Source organism: Camelus bactrianus, chromosome 26 (genome assembly GCF_048773025.1).
Source record: "Camelus bactrianus isolate YW-2024 breed Bactrian camel chromosome 26, ASM4877302v1, whole genome shotgun sequence".
Classification (NCBI taxonomy): domain Eukaryota; kingdom Metazoa; phylum Chordata; class Mammalia; order Artiodactyla; family Camelidae; genus Camelus; species Camelus bactrianus.
Window position 1 is genome coordinate 8,136,712 of NC_133564.1, and position 18,244 is coordinate 8,154,955.

Genomic DNA, 18,244 nt, shown 5'->3' on the forward strand with positions numbered 1-18,244 from the left:
AGGCTTGAGAACATTGCAGCTCCTCTCAGACTATCCAGCCAGCAAGCAGATGAGGGGAGGGTCATGTCCCGTGAATTTTCTCATGCGCTTTCTTGTCTAGTTACTAAGCTAAAAACCAAGCACCTGAGACAGACAGAAAGAAGGAAGATGTATCTGTCCATCTGTCTGTCCACAGCAGACTTTTTTCTCACATAAAAGTCGTGAGCACCTTTCCACGTCAATGTGTGGTCTCTGTTCCTTTAATGAAATAGACTGCGGCTGTCCTCTGCTGAGAGTAACACACTGCAGGCAGTTATTCACGGAAGCAGTTCCTTTTTGAGGGATGTGTAAGATACAGTTTACTTCTAACTTCAGCTATTAGAAATAGTCCTGCTTTAGACGTACCTGAATAGGCAAAACACAGTGGTCACACTTGTCTGAGTAAAAATTTTAGAGATAGAATTGTGGATGAAAGCAATTGCCACACTGTGTATGTCTATTCAGACAGCCACCGAAAACGAGCAGCCAGGCGCTGACATCTACTGCGCACCCAACGTCACGTGGAGGGAACTCTGCCGTCCCCACAGCTGAACGCGACTTGTCCTTGACGTCACAGCACGTACTTCTGAAGCTGAAGGTCTTTTCATGGTTGGTTGGCCTTTTTTAACCACTCTTAGGGTCATGGAGTTTGTTTATTGTTTAACTGAGTTTCGTCTTTGCCTTTTCTCCCTGTTTAAAAATACGTCTTTGCACAGCAAGGGTGTGAGTTCCATGTCTGGCGTATTTACTGCTCTTATTCCAGGTGAGATTGTCTGTTTTGCTTTTTAAAAGCAGGTTTTTTTTTTTTTTATCCAGTTGTAAAACACATGAGTCTTTCCCATTATTTTTGTTTCTGTTTCTTTCAGTCATGTCATTACTTCTCAGCTTAATCACCTGAAGGCCAACCTGATACCTGCTTTATTCAGCAACACCAGAGCAGATTACCTTGCCTCTCCAGCTTGAACTTGCCGAAGTCTCTTCCGTGAATGTCACCTTGAAAAGTGAATCCTCCTCTTTCAAGGCCCGACGATACCTGACACGCACGGAAAGGAAGAAGACAGTGCGTTGCAAGGATGAAACTCCATCTCTCCCTTATCATAACGTAATTATTATTCCTCCAAATTCGGGTACTCAGGCTAATTTTGTCATTCCTTTGAGTGACCCATTTAGAGTTAAAAGTGGAAAAATATAGACATTAACTCTATAAATTCTCATTCTCTCCTTCTGATCTCAAACCAGTAGTAGATTTTACAGCCTACTGGTAGGGTGCCTGTCCTTTGTAAAGGGGGACACACAAATGAAACACACCCCCCACAGCGCCCGCACTGTGTAAGACTCACTTTAGGTCAAACTACTGTCTCCTGCACGTTGCGGGAGGCTGTTCATCCTCGAGTTAGGTCACACATCAGAGCACAAGGCCCCGGTTAACTTGCCAAGGAGACTGAGAGGGGGGCACCTTAAATCTCTATCTGGGAGTCTGTTTTTTAGAACTTTGAGGGTGGCTGCCAGTGGCCGTGGGGAGGTTAGGCCACCACCCTTCCGTGGAACGTGGTCTGGATCTAAGATCCTCTGTCTCTGCGGGCACAGCCCACGGCTCCTGGCCCGGTTCCTTCTCCTTTCAGAGAAGACGAGACCCCTTCCCTGGTGAAAGGAGGGGGGCGGCCGCGCCGCTGGGGGGAGCAGCTGCTGGGCGCTCACGGGCCAGGCGGGCCGGGGCCTCGGGGGGCTCCCCACGGGCACCCTGCCTGCGCGGGCACGGTGACGGGGAATCCCGGCTTGGCGCGGCCCCACACCGAGTACTTACGTAGCCGTCGAGTCCCCAGTTATCGTTTTCAAAGTTGCTGACAAAAATGTCCACCGGGCTTTTGATGTGAAACGCTTTCAGCAGCAAGTGGGCCTCCTCCTTCTTGTAAACGCCTGGGAAAGAGGGGCCGGTTACTCACCCGGCGGCGCCCCCGTCAGCGCTGCAGGCGCCGCGCCCGGGTGTCCTGGGACGCGTCGGAGGTGATCACACCATGAACAGCAGGGGCACGTTTGTACTTGCGAACTTTGGCCTCAGTGCTTCCTGTCCCTCACAATCGCTTGCTAAGGCCCCTGTCTGCTTCGCTAAACTCAGCATGTGTCCCCCAGCATGCGTTCAGGCGTATTCCTGTTTCAAACCTAGCCTTTCATTCACATCTGACTCACTGCTGGGGACAGAAGAACGTAGGAGAAAGAGACCCCACCCCGCGGATGAAGAGGCACCGGCCGCTGCGCACGCGGCCGACGAGCCACAAGGGCGCCGCCTCACGGCGGCTCTCGGCGGCGGGCGCTCCGGGAGCCCAAGGCGCCGGCGTCCGCCCGGAGGCGGCCGTGCGGAAAGCCGCGCGGAGAGCGAGCACGAAAGCGTCGCAGAGCTTCCGCGCCTCGAAGTCAGCGCGCTGGAAACGGGCCGTAGCTGCGTCCCGACCAGCTGCTCCCCGTGCAGACGAGCCGCGCCCGGGACGGCGAGGGGGGCCAGCCCGGCCGCCCGGAGGGTGCGGGAACCGGCAGGCGCGCGCGCTGACGCTGCGCGGGCGGTGACGCCCCGGGCCCCGCGCAGAGGGGGCGGCCCGGGGGACGCGCTGTCTGCGACAGGGATGCCGCCGCCTCCCGCAGCTCACGTCAGGGGGCAAGTCTGACGCCTCAGCCGCGTCTCCGCTCCGGTCGCACGGGGTGGGAGGGGCCCCTCGCAGGAGGGACCGGCTGCCGAGAAGGCCGCCTCCGGCGCGGAGGCCGGGCCACCGCCAGAGCCGGGCCGCGGCCCGTCGGACCCCCCACTTCTTCAGGCTGTCGTGAGGGGAGACGAGATCCTGGTCCAACGCCGCTCAGGGGGGGTTGGCCACAGCCCACAGAACGCGGGGCCCGGCGGGCGTCCGCGAGCGCCGCCCCCGAGCCCACAGCCCGCGCCTCCCGCCCCTAAACCAGAGGCTGCGCGGCGCCGGCCCACGGGGTCCGCCGCGCCCAAACCGCAGCGAAGCCTTTTCTTTGGGAGGAAAAAACCTCCAAACTCCACGAGGAGAAACATTCTCCAGTGGAGCTGAGACCAAGAAACCTGAGTGTCTGACGGAGTCTCAGTTCATGCTGACGCGTGACTGGACGTGCGCAGCGGGCCTGAGCCCCGCGCGCCGCCCCGGAGCCCTGGGGCGTGAGTCGGCAGCGCGCACCTGCTGGCCGTCTGCGAGTAGGAATGGCGTTGCCTTTCCCAAATCCAGACTCTGTGCAGCGTTTTTAGATGTTTCTGTGTGTCTGTCTGGTAATTAGAGAGAATGTGGGCGCCATCGGGGGGCCCTTGGCGTTCAGAACCAGGGCCGGGGCTCGAGGATAACTCAGGAGTCAGTCGGTGAGGACACGTGGTCGCAGGAAGCGCGGTCACCTAAAAACACACAGAGGCGCTGGGCCTGTCAGGGAGGCGAGTCGTCTGGCTGGCTGGCTCTGGGCTCAGGACTCCAGCTGCTGAGCTCAAATCCCCTCTGCTGCCCCCGAGGAAGGCCCCCCAATTCCCCTGGGCGCGTCTTTGTTAATCAGTAAAAACGTGTTTAATAAGAACATTTGCGTCACAAGATTGGTATAAGAATGAAAAGGACCATACACACAAAGCACTTAAAAGATTGTCTGGCATGTAAATCAGAGCTGTTGTTGTTTTAACTGAGATATGCTCCCCCCCCCCCAAAAAAAAACCCCAGAAAACTCACCAAGAGCAAATGAGTTTAAAGAGAGAGGGGGACTGTCAAAGAAGGCATCTTGGAGACATGCACATCTGGGCAGAAACCTCACGTCTTTGACGTAGTAAGTTCTGCGCGTGATCTTGAGGAAAATCTACTTTTCTGTGTTGGTTTTAAAATGAGGGAGCAGCACCGGCCCGCTGTGGTCACTGAGACGCCCGTGAGGCGCGGCGGACGCGGAGCCAGGGCCACGCTGACACGCACTGAGCACGCGGCAGCGCCCCTCCCGGATCAGACCGGGCGGTGCTGCCCACGCCCTGCCTCCAGCAAAGCTCCCCGGGCCTACCTGTCAGCTTCAGCGCCCCCTGGGAGGCGTCAGCGAAGGTCGCGTTCACCTTGCTGCTCGTTGCATTGAACCAGTCGACAGTCAGGGTGGCAGGCTGCCTCTTCCCCAAATACTCATAATATCCCTTCCACACGGAATGGACGAAAAACACGTCTGAGGGAACTGTCGGGGGAGAAGACAGGCACGCGTCAGCACAGGCAGAAAAACGGCGTCAGACACTGCAAAGCACAGGAGGTCGGTGCTGCTCAGTGAGACGGCGGAAGGGGGAGCGACGAACACACTGGCGCCCCGGCCCCGCAGAGCGGGTGTGGAGGCGGCCGGGCCGGGCGGGGCCACCGCGAGGCGCAGACGCGGCTGTTACTCGGCTGGAGAGACACTGCAGAGGCCCGCGCCTGTGTGTTCTAGCCGACCTGCCCGGGCCAGGGCGCGGTGCGTCAGCGCTCCTAGCCGTAGGGTTTACCTTGCTTCGTAAGAAACGTGTTAAAGTGACCTGGGAAATCGCCGCTGATGCTTCACTTAGTGTCTGAGCCCACCCGCTCCTTGAAGGACTCCGGACGCTCAGAAGCGCCCACACTGGCTGCCTGTCAGGAGCCTTCTGCCCGCGGCCCGCGCAGACCCAGCGCAGGAAGACGGAGGGGCTGCTCCTCAGGGTCCCCCTCTCGTGAGCTGAGCCCGTCCCCCCTCAGCCACGCCCCTCTAGTCTCGTCCTGTGAGACACAGCCCAGTAGCGCTGAAAGTTAGATTAAGTGCTGCCAACTGGCATCTTTTAAATCGGAAGTAAAGGGCAGAAAGGCTTCTGACAACACTGCCCTTTATCCCAGACAGGAAGTCTTGCAAAGATGACTGAGACACGCTCTCATTTTCACTGGGTACAAAAAAAATTAAGCTCGTTTTTCACATTTCTGCTAATAAATACATAGAAAATCCTGCTTTTTTTTTTTTTTTTTTTTTTACAATATTGATAGAAACTTTTGCGGGGTAATCGGTGCACATGGTCTGCATCAGCGATTCCACCAAGTTCCTCTTGCTCTTCACCTCGTGACGTGTGTGAACTGCTTACGCAGAGGAGACCCGCTCTAAGGAGGATCGGTCAGAACGTGTTTGACATCCTGGGTAGAAATGCAAACATAGTATGTCTCCCTGAATGTATTTTCAGCGAATCCACTCACAGCAACAAACAGTAAAGACTTGTTTATGCTTCTCTTCTCAGTCCGGTTGGACATTTCCCTGTCTTCCCAGACAGGCTAAGTCTATCCCCAGCGCTGGGAGATTAAAGAACAGAGGGCCGTCGCTTCTGCGGCTTTCAGGGGACCCCACTTCCGAATAGTAATACTTCTAAACATTAAGTTTGAAAGGGAGATACCAAGACAGGCCAGTAACACATTTGCCCGTTGACAGCTGACACGGAACCCCTCCACCCATTGTCAGAGCATCTCAGGGACCATTTTTAATCCGTAAGCCTGAAATGCCTCGTCCTCCTTTCCGAAAACAAACAGCCCCTAAAATCGCATCAAGGCGGTCGTCCCCAGTCAGAATGCACACGCTCAGCTGGGGCTATGGATGCACTTGTTCCCGCACTCCGGTTACGCTGGTGGCTGTACCACGAAGGGGTTTGTGCCTGGCGGGGCAGGGAGGTGGCTACATCAGTGTCTGCGAAGGGGCTGGTGTGTTCAGCTGTGACCACCAGGAACGTGGAAGATGATTTTTTGGGGTCCTTGTCCTCTGGCCTGTTGCTATAGTTTGCAGTAGAGGGTAACAACCAGAAGTGGAGGTGTGCTAGCCTGTGCCCCCTTCACAAAGACCCACATTTAATTAGCACTTCCCTTCAGAGAGGATGAGGGGAGGTGTATGGATGGCTGTGCATGCAGCCCCAAAAAGAGTGTGCAGACACTTCTGTATCTGAAATGGAAACTAAGCTGACAGGAGCAGAACAAACACACCAGCACGAGCACCAGCACTGCCACCGTCACCGTGCTTCCTTCCGCTGAGACGGCGTTGCCCGGGTGGAGGACTGACTTCTGTGGCGGATTTGTAAATTACATTTACGTAGAATAGTCCAGAGAGACTTTTATTTTTAAAAGTAGTTCTTATACTTCACGGTGCACACTGGAGGAATTCCTTTAACTGCGCTGGGACATTTCGCCTCGTCTAAGAACTGAACGTGTCACCAGCGCTGTGACCTAATGATGGTGGCTCATGTCCTCTTTCTACACCGGCATCTTTACGGAGCTTCCTGTCTAGGAAACCAGTGCTAAAACCTGGATGAGGAAAACACCAGGAAGGGACTTTACACATTTATAAATGTTTTTTTATTTCTTTTAAAGTTTGTTTTTGAAGTTTGACTTAGATTATAATTTGGGGACACACTGTGCTGTTTAAACACTCCCTGAATGCATCTCACAGGCACGGTATGCCAGGAGATCTGGAGGCACGAACACTCGCCAGGAGACAGGGCTGCGCCTGCCCATCTCTCGCACCCGGCACTGAGCAAGGCACCACACACAACAGACACGACAACAACGCTCCAGGAGGCAGAGGGTGCCTGGACTAGGGAGACGCTTGGGGAAATGGGGCCTCGCATCTGAACCCCTCTGCCCCAGCTCACGCTGTCCCAACACTGAACTCCCCGACTGGAGGGAGTCAGACCCTCTTTATAAGGCTCTCCGTTATACCACAGCCTCGCTCAGTGCCTGGTGTCCACGTCTGCCGACAACGTGCCCAGAAAAACAGTGTGATAACCACCAAGGTCTCCCTCAGAGTGAAGCACCGCTATGAGGGGAATCGGAATCCGCCAGCTGGCGTCTAGGTCATTGGAACGGGCTTGTTCGCGGACTAAAGGGGTCAGAGCTTCGCATGTTCACTTTGCTTCACTGCACAGAGTATAGCAGAGAACAAGTCACTTTGTTTGATTGAAATCTATAACTGTTCTGGTATACAAACCTGGAGTTTTAGTAACTGTTTCATTAACTTCTCTCACTCCTTTACCTACAAGTAAAAAGACAAATTATCATTTTCAAAAAACATTTATTTTTGAGTAAGTTTGAAAAAATGTCAAATCGAAGCATTGTTCCTTCCTCCAGATTTCTTGAATGTACAAAATAGGGTATCTTAACCATATCCATCTGTAACCCATGTATCCACAGCAGAACGTCCCTTGCGTTTGTGGTAAAACTGAGTCTAACAGCGGGAACCCGTTTGGAGCTAACGTGTGCACTTCCATCTGCTGTGTTACAACAGAGAGCCTTGTAAACGAGGGTGTTCACCCACTTTCTGTCTCCTCTCTGGGAGGCGCTGCCCCAGCTGACACGCAGACCTGCCGAGCCCTCGTTACCCTCTCGGTTTTCCGAGTCCCCGCCCCATCAGAGAACCCAGCTAGCACTGAGTAACCAAGCGGCGCCCCTGCAGAATGTGCAGTTCGGTCTGTTTACTTCAGCTTAACTCGGGATCTCTTAGGTTTTATAGTTTTGTATCAAACTACAAATGATCACTTTCTTAAAGTGTATTCGTCTATTTCTGAGAGAGAGGGGACAAGGGAAACAGAAGTGCCTTCATTCTTAACGTGAGAACCGTCAACAGACTCCAGGAAACTACAGCTGCAGTCGCGGGTTTTATCGCACTCCAGAGCTTTGTTCGTGCTGCTGAGCAGTGGCTGCATTTCTCAGCCAGGTCTGGGGGGCCTGAAAGGTTAGCTGTCGTCAAGCCTGACCCATTACTGCTCTCATTTGTAAACATACCAAGTTGTGAATCATTACTGTGCCATTTCCTTCGTAATTTTACAAAGTGGAGCCAATATCAAGAACACATGACCATCTATTCCACCACCAAATAGCTTGTGGTCTTAAAAATAACGAAATTTATTTTATATATTCACCAATATTTGGTGCTATTTGCCCATTTGGAAAAAATACAATATACTGCATATTATTTTTAAAGAAGTTTAAAATGCACAATGCATTTCTCTTTGGCTTAAAATGTGACTTGCCAATAATGACATCTGCACTTAGCCTACGTGTCACTGTATCAGACGCCGGCTGCACACGTGCACACTCAGCTCACACGTTCCGCACGGACTCGGTCGGAGTGAAGGGCATTGCTTCCACGTGCTGTTACTTGTGCTCTTAAAGCTGCACACGAGCCCAGTGGGCTTCCTTGCTCTGCAGGGACCCGCTTCCCTTCTCACTGGTGACTTACTTTTACAGACAGGCGACTTCCCGGTCCATTTCATGTCTGCTTTACACGTCCTGTGCTCAGACCCACCCGCAAGGAAGAAGCCGGGATGGCAGGTGTACACCAAGGTGTAGCCGAAGGTGGGGAGGTCGATGGCTCTCACGTCCGCGTGGGCCGGCGTTTCTGGCTGTCGGCAGGCGTGAGCTGAAATGGTATTTTTAGTCCATTAGGAAACATGGAAACTTTGTTCACTGTAGCGTTAACATATGTGTCTAAAGAAATACGAGCAAACATTTGGAAATGGCAATAAAGTTAATTTATTATTTAAAACTGTAAATACAAGGGCTTTAAATATCACCAATGGCCTGGTCTCTGCAGCTTTCAACATAAAGAAGGCTTGGTGTCCGCCAGCTCTCCCCCTCTGTCTGTCTGTCCATCCCTCTCTCTCTCCTTCGCTTCATGTATGTGTGTGTAACTACGCGTAGAAATTTAGCATAGAGCTCAGAGCCTTAAAATAAGCAGATCACTCTGACACGCTGTGAAGATAAACAACAGGTTGTTTCCTTAAAGACCAGTCCTATAAACACATACAGACTGACGCGTATTTAAAAATGTGCTTTGATTTTTGTCTAATGGCAACTAGAACGTTTACTGTTCAGTTAAGTGAATAATTAATTTTGGTCAAAATTCAATGTGTGTTTAGAACATTAAATTGAAATATGGATTCCTATTTCCTTTAAAAATACTGTTTAGGAGTAAATAAGGTTGTAATGCTTAGCTCTCAAATACAAAGACACTTTATAAATTTCACATATATGGTCCCAAATAAAACGCCTGGCAGATTATTATGAAACAGGTTTACATTATTAAAATTGTGAATGCAATCATTGTAAGTATCATAATATTTTGCATTTCAGCAAACTTTCCAGGTAACGAGGACCTGATATTAGCAAGCTCCACACACACAGACACATACACACGTGTACGTATATACACACACACACATATGCATGTATGAATAATATCTACGTGATATCTACATACATGACTTGGGTAGAGATGATAGGTTTGAAATAACTATACACCTGATAATACTGATACGTAAATATACAAAAAATTACACTCTGCACACTGTTGAAATGTTTTTCATGATATAGCACTGTCTCCGTGTGTACCGCAGTGTCACCCGTACTCCACCTGCGCACGCTGTATGCTGTGTGCACTAGTGTACAGCTCTCCTGGGTCAGACACAATATCGCACTAAATTGGTAAAGGAAAAAATCTGACTTACTAATCACTCATACAACATGTCTCCTAATTCTCCTGATTAAGTCCCCGAATAAAACTTGACCCTGGGTAGCTGAATGATCGGTCCACATAGGCCCCAGGAGGAACCCTTCAAACGTTTCTGTTAGTCCCCTGACGTCTCACAGGCGCCAGTTACCGGCACTGTAATAACCGGTGGTGAGCGGACGAGAGCGGGGCAGTGCACACTCTAGCTTCTCTCCCCGAGTGTCGGATACGCCGTTAGCCCTGGTTCAGGGCCGGCTCTCAGACGCTCATGCTTCAGTAGCCCCTGAGGTCCTGGAAGCTGCAGGCTGGGTCCCTCCCCTTCCTGGCCGCAACCCCCCCTGCCCCTCGCAGCCCCGGAGTCTCCAATTCGGCAGGTCTGGGGAACCTGGGCTCAAGAATTCACTTTCCAGCCAGCCTGGGCGGTGTGCGTGCTGCTGGCTCCAGGAAACCCAGCTTTAGGGAGAAACGCGAGTTTAGGGAGTTAAAATCGCCCAGCAAATAGAAGCAGGACAGTTCCTGGCCAGTCCCCTTTGAGCAGACACCCTGCTGAGCTGGGTGCGAGTCTCACTTACGGATGCACTCGGTCTGCAGGCCGCTCCACGTGAGGTTCGCCAGGCAAGTGCGGGTGGTGGAGCCTTGAACGTGGTAGCCTTTCCTGCACCGGAAAAACACCGTGCTTCCGACCTGGGGAAACCACAGCAGCTTCAGGAGCGGGGCGCGGGCTCCCGGGGGCCGGCGTGCTGGACACCGTGGCCCAGCTGAGTCCACCCGAGACCGCACCTGGGGCCCTGGCGCTGTTTGAATCAACATGGACTTTTTTTTTCTTTTTTTTTTCTTTTTTTTAGTGAAGATGCAGTTTTTATTTTTTGCTGTTGTTTCATTTTTTTTCCAGTCTCCAGTGCACAGCACAATGTCCCAGTCATGCATACATACATATGTTCATTTTCATATTTTTTCCATTAAAGGCTATTACAAGATACAGAACATAGTTCCCTGTGCTGTACAAAAGAAACTTTTAAAATCTATTTTTATATGTAATGGCTAACATATGCAAATCTCAAACTCCCAAATTTATCCCTTCCCACCCCCTTTCCTCAGTAACCGTAAGATTGTTTACTATGTCTGAGATTCGGTTTCTGTTTTGTAGATGAGTGCGTAGCGTCCTTTTTATCCACATGTAAGTGATAATCACATGGTATTCTTCTTTCCTTCTGGCTCACGTCACCTAGAGTGACGGCTCACTGAAGGGCGGGCCAGGCGCCCCACGCAGGTGCTCGGCACACCGCGCACGAGCCCTCAGCCACAGCTGCCATCGGGAAGTAAGCGGTGTGGGCCAGGGCCAAACGAACCAGGACAGTTTAGGGTTCAGGAGAAAAAGTGGTTGAGGAAACAAGGCTTCTATTCTAAACTGACAGGGTTTCTAACTGGAAAGTAATGTTCTTATCTACCTTGGGCTTGCAAAGCCATCTGGTCAGAGAGCCCTGAAGTGACTGATTACTTAAGAGGGTTGTAACATTTGATTCCAAGCTTGCTTTTCATTTGTAGGGATTTCTCCAATATTCGTATGAATAAAAGCGTTAATATACTTTTTATTTAATAAGTCAAGTGATACTGCATTCACGGAAGTAGAAGCAACCAGATGGAGAAGGGAGAGCACAAAGGAACAAAGTAATCCTCGCCCGAGGGGCTTGCATACAGTCTCTCCTTCTGTTTTTGTCCCCAGAATTTAATATCCTTCACCCATTATATCAGGTCACAAGATGGGGTCTGTTTATGCGCAGCTCCCTAGTAGCAAGTCCCCTGGTTTGAGATTTGCCGTGTCAGGGCAGCAGACAGCAAGGCACGCTTTCCAACAGAAACTAACATGGCGACGAATGCCGTGCGGGTTAAGATACGTATTGTTACCTCCATTTTGACAGTTGGAATAACGTGCAGAAACCCTCTCCGGGTGAGTTTTATTTGGGCAGACATGACACGAGTCAGACATGGTACATAAAAGACACACGTGTTTAAGTATCAGTTCCGTTTCAACGTAGGAGAAACATGCTGAAGTGAAAACGGGGTACCTCATAGCCTCTTGAGCTGTTCTGTATCCCGAAGTGTGGCGTGCCAGGGTCTGGGCAGGTGTTGTGGGCAGGATCTGAAGGTCACAATTGAAAAAACCAACAGCCCCATACGGTTATTACAGAAGTGCTAACGTTTCTCATAAAAGGTCTTACAAAGTTCATAAAATGCTGTTTTGACAAATGTGTGAGACGTCTTACACAAAAGGTAAAAATTAAAGTAAACTGCTGTTTGCATCTTTTTTTCAGACGTCGTCTTTAGATATTAATCTTTAGTGCTTTTCAGACTCTAAATTGCTCTGTGTATTACTTTCTGTATCAGAATAAGCACATTCTTTTCCATTCCTGGTTTAATTTTTCTCTACTGACATATCGTATTGGTTGGTTAATAACAGAGTATTTTGAATCATTATCTGTTACGATCTTCTATTTTTTAAAGATTTAATTAATCACCATCTCCTCTGGTCATCTACTGCATCATTTTAAATTTCTTGAATTAATTTTCTTCAAGATTTCAAAATGAGGAATATACTTAATGCTTCAAAATTGAAGCGGACAGTAGACCAACAGGGATATTTCCCCAAAACACGGAGCACTTCAGCGATCAGGGCGCACGGCAGCTTTACTGGTGGCCGCCCTCCAGCCGCTCGTGCGGAGACAAAACAGACAACCTAAGAAAATTCTGTTTTCAAGAGAAACCAGCCTATCAAGGGGGAGAAAACTGTTTTTTAATTTTCCATAAATAGCAACAAAAAAGGAATAGTTTAAATCAAATGGCAGCCATGTTACTTTGATTAGAAAGAGCAGTGCGTCAATGAAATTTCTAACCTTGTATTTTTAAGTATCATCTGACTTCTTTGAAAACAACCAAGAATATAGATCATGAACCGTTGAGTCCATGTGTTCAGAGGACACACCCGTGTGCTCAGGAAGCTGGGGGAGCAGCCGGGCACGCAGGGCTGGGGGCGGGAGAGTCGCTTTGGATGGAGAGTCAGGGTTCTGGTGTCTGCCCCCCTTGATAAACGGTGGGACTTCTGACAAATGTAATTTACACGTGAACCCTTGGAGACAGAGGTTTAACCTAAAGGGGAGGGTGCAGGGCACAGCAAGGGCCCCGATGTGCACGTTTCATCTCCCTGCTCTGCGGTCAACAGAGCGTGTGTCCCTGGAGCTCTGTCCCTCAGAGCACAGGTGGTCTCATGGGGACGAGACCAGAGAGGGGACACAGCGAATCGAGGGCAGCACGTCTTTCCACGCTGGCCCTCAGCAAGTAGCCCTTCCTCTCAAGAAGGCTGTCGCCAGCTGAGAAGGATGGAGGTGGAGATGCAGGGGTAGAGGACACAGGCCAGGCGCTGTTTTTAACAAACTCCTAATGTGAACTCCAAACTCAGTTTGCAGGATCTGAAAGAGGTCGCCCATCAGGTCAGCTGACCCCCCGGAAGCACGATCCTCGGGACCGCGGCCTGTGCACCCACAAACCACCCAGTTCCAGCCCGGAGGGCCCGTCCCAGCTGCCCTGTGCCGTTACCGATGCAGGTGGGCTGCACTCCGCTCCACGTGCCGTCAGCCTGGCAGGTCCTCCGTGAGGACCCCACCAGAATGAAGGGGGCCCTGCACTGGAAGAAGACGTCGGATTTGTAGGTGAAGCTTCTGCCGCTCAGCCGCCCCTCGGCGGGGGTGCCCGGGTCTCCGCAGAACACAGCTGCGGGGAACAGCCGGAGGTCAGTCCCTCCACGTGTCCCTGGGTTAGGTTACCCTCCTAAACTTGCTTAGCTCCTGTTAAACCCTAAGTGGTTAACAGGGCAGACCCCGCCCGGGGCCGAGCGGCCCCCCTCCCGCGGTCACCGAGGGTGTGCATGCTGGTGTCCCAGCAGACGTCCCGGGGGACCCGTTCTCGGGGGACTCACGCAGGCACTGGGGAACCTCTCCTTTCCACAGCCCGCGGCCCTCGCAGGAGAGGATGGCCGAGTGGGAGAGCTGGTAGCCGGCGGCGCAGCTGTAGGCCACGCTGGCCCCCCAGCGGAAGTCCGCCCCTTCCACTCGCCCGTTGGGCACTGGAGGGGGCGGGCCACACAGGACAGCTGTTTGCAGAGAACACATGGGTTAAACATTCGGGGGCGTCCCCCGCCACCGCGATGCTCTAATGACTCGCATTTTAATTTTACCTGCATTACAAATGCCATCTTTATGGAAGAATTATTGAGGAAGACAGAGAATCAAAATAGTAAAAACTTTCTCCAGTATTTCTTCATTAATTTAGATCAAGTACATAAAACCAGAGCAGAGTCCAAGCATACCACGCTGTAAAAGAAGCCGACTGAACTCGGCTGTCCCAGTGTGTACAGACCAAGGGAAGAAGACTGTTATTCAATTCCTGTCTTTTCATGACAGTTACCACAGACAAATCCGATCAGAGTGTGGTCATAGGAAATGAGTGCAAACTTCAATTTCTGTGCTCAGATGACAAGAATTTCTCCTGCTAGCTGTATCTGTTCCTTTGTATAAAGACAGCATATAATTTCCAAAAGACATAATCTGTTTATCCACTTGCTGAAGGATTAAAAACCAGGGCTTGTCTGGTTAAAGAAGATTCTGTTAAGATACCACTTGGCAGTGTTTTAGAACAGTCTTGGGCTGAGAGTCAGAACGCGGTTCTCAGGAATGACTTGCCAGTTGGTGTGGCCCCAAATACCCACCTCCCCACTACAGCTGTTAATCTAAGATGCACTGTCCCCAAATCTTCCCTGATGGTCTAAGAGCGCCTTGGATTTTCCACACTGGGAGAGTTCGCCAAGGACGGTTTAGGCAGCAGCAGACACAGGAGAGGAGACTCACCATGTCTCCCCACCTGCGTTTTCTCGTGCTCAGCCCTTCTCGTGGGAGGAAGGCGTTCAGACTCCCAGCACCACACGTGCACGCCCACTAGTGGGAAACCTTCTATCCATCTGTCCATTCACTCAACAAGCATTTCTGGAGAGCCCATGTGTGCAGATGCGGGGAGCATGGCTGTCGGGGGTTGTCACAGACGGGCCCCCGGGTGGGAATGTGCTTCAGCAGAGGGGGGACGAGGGTGCCGGAGGAAGAAGGTTCAGGAGGGGAGCGCGGTCTCTTCGGAAGGGCCTGCTTGGCCGTGGGATTATTTATTATTCATGCAGTGAATACTGAAAAGGGGGACAAAGGTCTACAGAACACGAAGCCCCAGAGAAAGGACATTTGTTGACAAGTGTCATCAACGTGCTCCCGTGACTGGAACACTCCCAACACGAAGCCGCAAGTCTCACTGGACTTGCATTCTGCACCTGCCACGTCACAGCACAGTGCTCACAGCTGCAGCTGGGCGGTGGTGAGAAGGAGACAGTGTGACCCTCGTGCTCCCATGGGGAAGCCAGGATGGTCCAGGACCTGCCCAGGCCGCCAGGCAGGGGGCACCGACGTCTCACCCAAGCCTCACAACCAGCTCTGTCTCCGGAGACCACCTGTCCCTCCGAACCCCCTGAGGACACTCATCCTCACTGAGGCCCCCCCGTCTCCTGTCCACCCCTCGTCTGACAGAGAGGAAGCCACCACTTCTCTGTGTCCATCCCTGCCAGCGTCCCAGCCCCTCCGCTCCCCTCCCCCCGGCCCAGCGGGTCAGAGCCCACACGCTCTCCCTGGTGCAGGTGGAGAAGTCCTAACCCTGCAAATCCCGGCCCTGGTACAGCTGTCACAGCCCGGCCCCCGGCCTCCCCCAGGCCACGGGATGGCTGCAGCTGCTCGGCTCTCCCGGGAAAGTCCTGTGTACAAGACGTAAAACTTTCCACACCGTCTCCACCGCCTGTGTCGTCAGAGTCAGATCAGAAGCCCCCAAACATCGCGGCGCCGACAGTCTCTGCCTCGGCCCCTGTCTGTGGTCAGCTTCTCTCTCTAACCTGACTCCCAAATCCCGCAGTATCAGCCCCCCCGCCCTGCCCCGTCATGTGGGCCAGAAGACTCGATGCTGCCAGGTTAACGTATTTATCCCAAGAGCGAAGCACTGGGGTTCACAGCCCAGACCCCAGGGAGGGTAAGACTGTGAAACCCTCATGTCTCCACGTCCTGATATCTGATCCTGAGCCATTTACTAAAACTCTCTATGGGTCAGCCCCCGATCTATAAAACTGAGATTGAAATATTCAGAAAAGGAAGTGATTTAGAATTTGTGAGTGAGTTTACAGGACGTGCTAGCATGCAGTAGGGCCACACAGATGCCTGCAGGTGAAACAAAACAGCATCCAGTGAAGACTTCCATACACGCAGGTAAAACCCCCCACACAGCCAGCACACAAACCTTTGCAGATGGGTTTGCTGTGGTTCCACGAGCTGTCTTTGGTGCAGCGGATAGTGGGTGACGTGAGGGGCTCCATGAGGTAGCCGGGGTTACACTGGTAGCTCACAGTCTTGTTGAAGGTGAAATCTGTCCCAAACTGGATGCCGTTCGCCAGGGTGCCCGGGTCTCCACAGCTTATAACTAACGAGCGGAGAACAAGGGAGAATTAGAGACACGGCAGTATCTATCGCGAAACGACTCGTTTCCATTTAAGTCATTCTCCCTCAGCTGCTACTCAGAGTGCTGAAGCAGTGAATTATTACAGCGACACCGGCCTGTCTGACAGTCTTCCTGGCCAGCTTTCAGGAGGCTGCGTGCTGGGAGTCGCTTGTGTCCACCCCTTTAGCGGTGGCGCAGGCACGGCAGCTGACTTCCCGGTCCAGTCCTGAACGAGCGTGGCGTGTGCTCACACCCCGAGGTCCAGGACAGAGACACCGGCTGAGACCAGAGAGCCCAGCGCCAGGCTTAGTCCCCTGCCTCCTGAGTGCTCTACAGAGGGAACAAATCTTAACTGTTTTGACCTCAGTTTTATAACACCCAACCCAACTGGCCACGCAAAGTAGCTTCACCCATGCAAGTAAGAAAAAGTAAAGAAAAATCTAAAAGTGCCTAATAAATGGTCACGACAATATCAAACATATGTATAAGACAGAATCCTTTTTTCCTCTATGGAGTAAAAAAAAAAACAATGCCACTTTATAAAATCAATTAACTTTTCTCAATCAAGCAGCTGCCGGGGTGATGTCCTTGCCCGACCGCGAGGGCCCGTCACTCACTTGTGCAGTCGGGAGCCGAGCCGGTCCAGGTCCCGTTGGCGGTGCAGTGCCGCGTGGTCAGCCCCGAGGTCCTGTAGCCCTCCCAGCAGGCGTAGACCACCGAGCTGGAGAACAGGACGCCGTCGCTGCTGATGATCATGCCGTTGGCGGGGGTGCCGGGGTTCCCACAGGACACAGCTGCGGGGACACACAGCCGTGACCCGCAGGCAGAGACCGTGGCCACACCACAAACCCAGCAGCAGCAGTGCAACACTGTAAGAGGCTGGACCTGTAACTATGGGACATGTTTCCTGTATATTTTACTTTATGACTCACACTGTTCTTTCACTGATGAGTTACAAATGTGCAAGTTATATGTTCGTACTCTCTTTTCCAAAATGCATTTCTTCCAAACAGATTAAAAGGTGAGTTAAAGTACTGAAAATCCAAAACCTTGGTCCTTTGGGATTTAACATGTTTATAACACAATAAATAAAATTATTATGATCTTCTAAAGGATCTATATGATATGAGCAACTCACAAGAGTCTCCCTTCATCCCATAGCTGCATTTTAAAAAAAAATCTGGACAAATCAGGTCATATTTATCTGTCCAGGATAATTTATTTGAAAAAATGAGGGTTGCCTGAGGAATATGAATGACTACACTTACACTCCTTGGGAACAGGGTCTCCTCAGTGTTCCCGAGTCTGGGGCAGCTGTGTTCCCTGGCTTTGGAATGGCTGGACTTTCTGTCTCTCTGGGTGAGTGTCACACCGCATACAGGCATGAAGACCTCAGCTACTGATGCCAGTGGAACAAGTCTAGTTCTGAGTGTCTGTCTTGCGGGCTCCTTAGTCAGCAAACAAGGAAACTCAGCGGCTGCTGGGTGTGTATCAAGGTGATGATTTTAATCCACAAAAGGTCTTTTGCTTTTTTTGACTGAACCTACTATTAACCATAAAGATGATGATTTTTCCTCCGTACACAATAATGTACGACAGCAGACGTATAAAGAACGTGAATTTTAATAACAAGAATATATCATGAGTCCGTTTCTGAGAATATTTGAACATACTCTTGCCTGTTCAATTGTTCCACTTTTAAATCTAGCTTTGAGAACAAAGACATACTCTCCTTAAAAACATGGAAGAAAACAAATAGATAAACAAGAGCCTACTGTACAGCACAGGGAACTATATTCAATTTCTTGTAATAACATAGAGTGGAAAAGAATCTGAAAAGAAAATGTATATATGTATGTATATGTATAACTGATCACTTTGCTGTACACCTGAAAACTAACATTGTAAATCAAATGCACTTCAATAAAAATTTTTAAAAAATGGAAGAAAACAGATTCCAAAATAAAAGCCACTGTAATGGAAGCTTAGGGAATTCCCTGTCCTATTTAGTTAAACATGCACAGACCCTCAGGTTGGTCTAGAGCTTGTTTGACAAACATAAAGCACGTATGCTGCTGCTTCTATACCTGTGCCCATGTCAGACATAACTAATCAATTACATCTCTTTTCCATGCCAGACATAACTGATCAATTGTACCCCTCTTCCCTG

At 51.0% G+C, this 18,244-nt stretch overlaps 1 protein-coding gene across 1 annotated transcript in view; it reads right to left on the reverse strand.

Annotated features, from left to right (window-relative positions):
* CSMD1 (CUB and Sushi multiple domains 1) overlaps positions 1-18,244 on the reverse strand; it is a 1,327,842-nt gene that overhangs the window by 9,400 nt on the left and 1,300,198 nt on the right. Inside the window, exons 58-68 of the mRNA XM_074353379.1 lie at positions 16,692-16,868; positions 15,877-16,056; positions 13,478-13,651; positions 13,099-13,272; positions 11,574-11,647; positions 10,080-10,191; positions 8,239-8,418; positions 6,988-7,032; positions 4,048-4,209; positions 1,823-1,935; positions 964-1,051 (exon numbers count right to left, since the gene is read on the reverse strand). Of these exons, the coding sequence (XP_074209480.1) occupies positions 964-1,051; positions 1,823-1,935; positions 4,048-4,209; positions 6,988-7,032; positions 8,239-8,418; positions 10,080-10,191; positions 11,574-11,647; positions 13,099-13,272; positions 13,478-13,651; positions 15,877-16,056; positions 16,692-16,868 (1,479 nt within the window). The remainder of the gene's footprint in view (positions 1-963; positions 1,052-1,822; positions 1,936-4,047; positions 4,210-6,987; positions 7,033-8,238; positions 8,419-10,079; positions 10,192-11,573; positions 11,648-13,098; positions 13,273-13,477; positions 13,652-15,876; positions 16,057-16,691; positions 16,869-18,244) is intronic.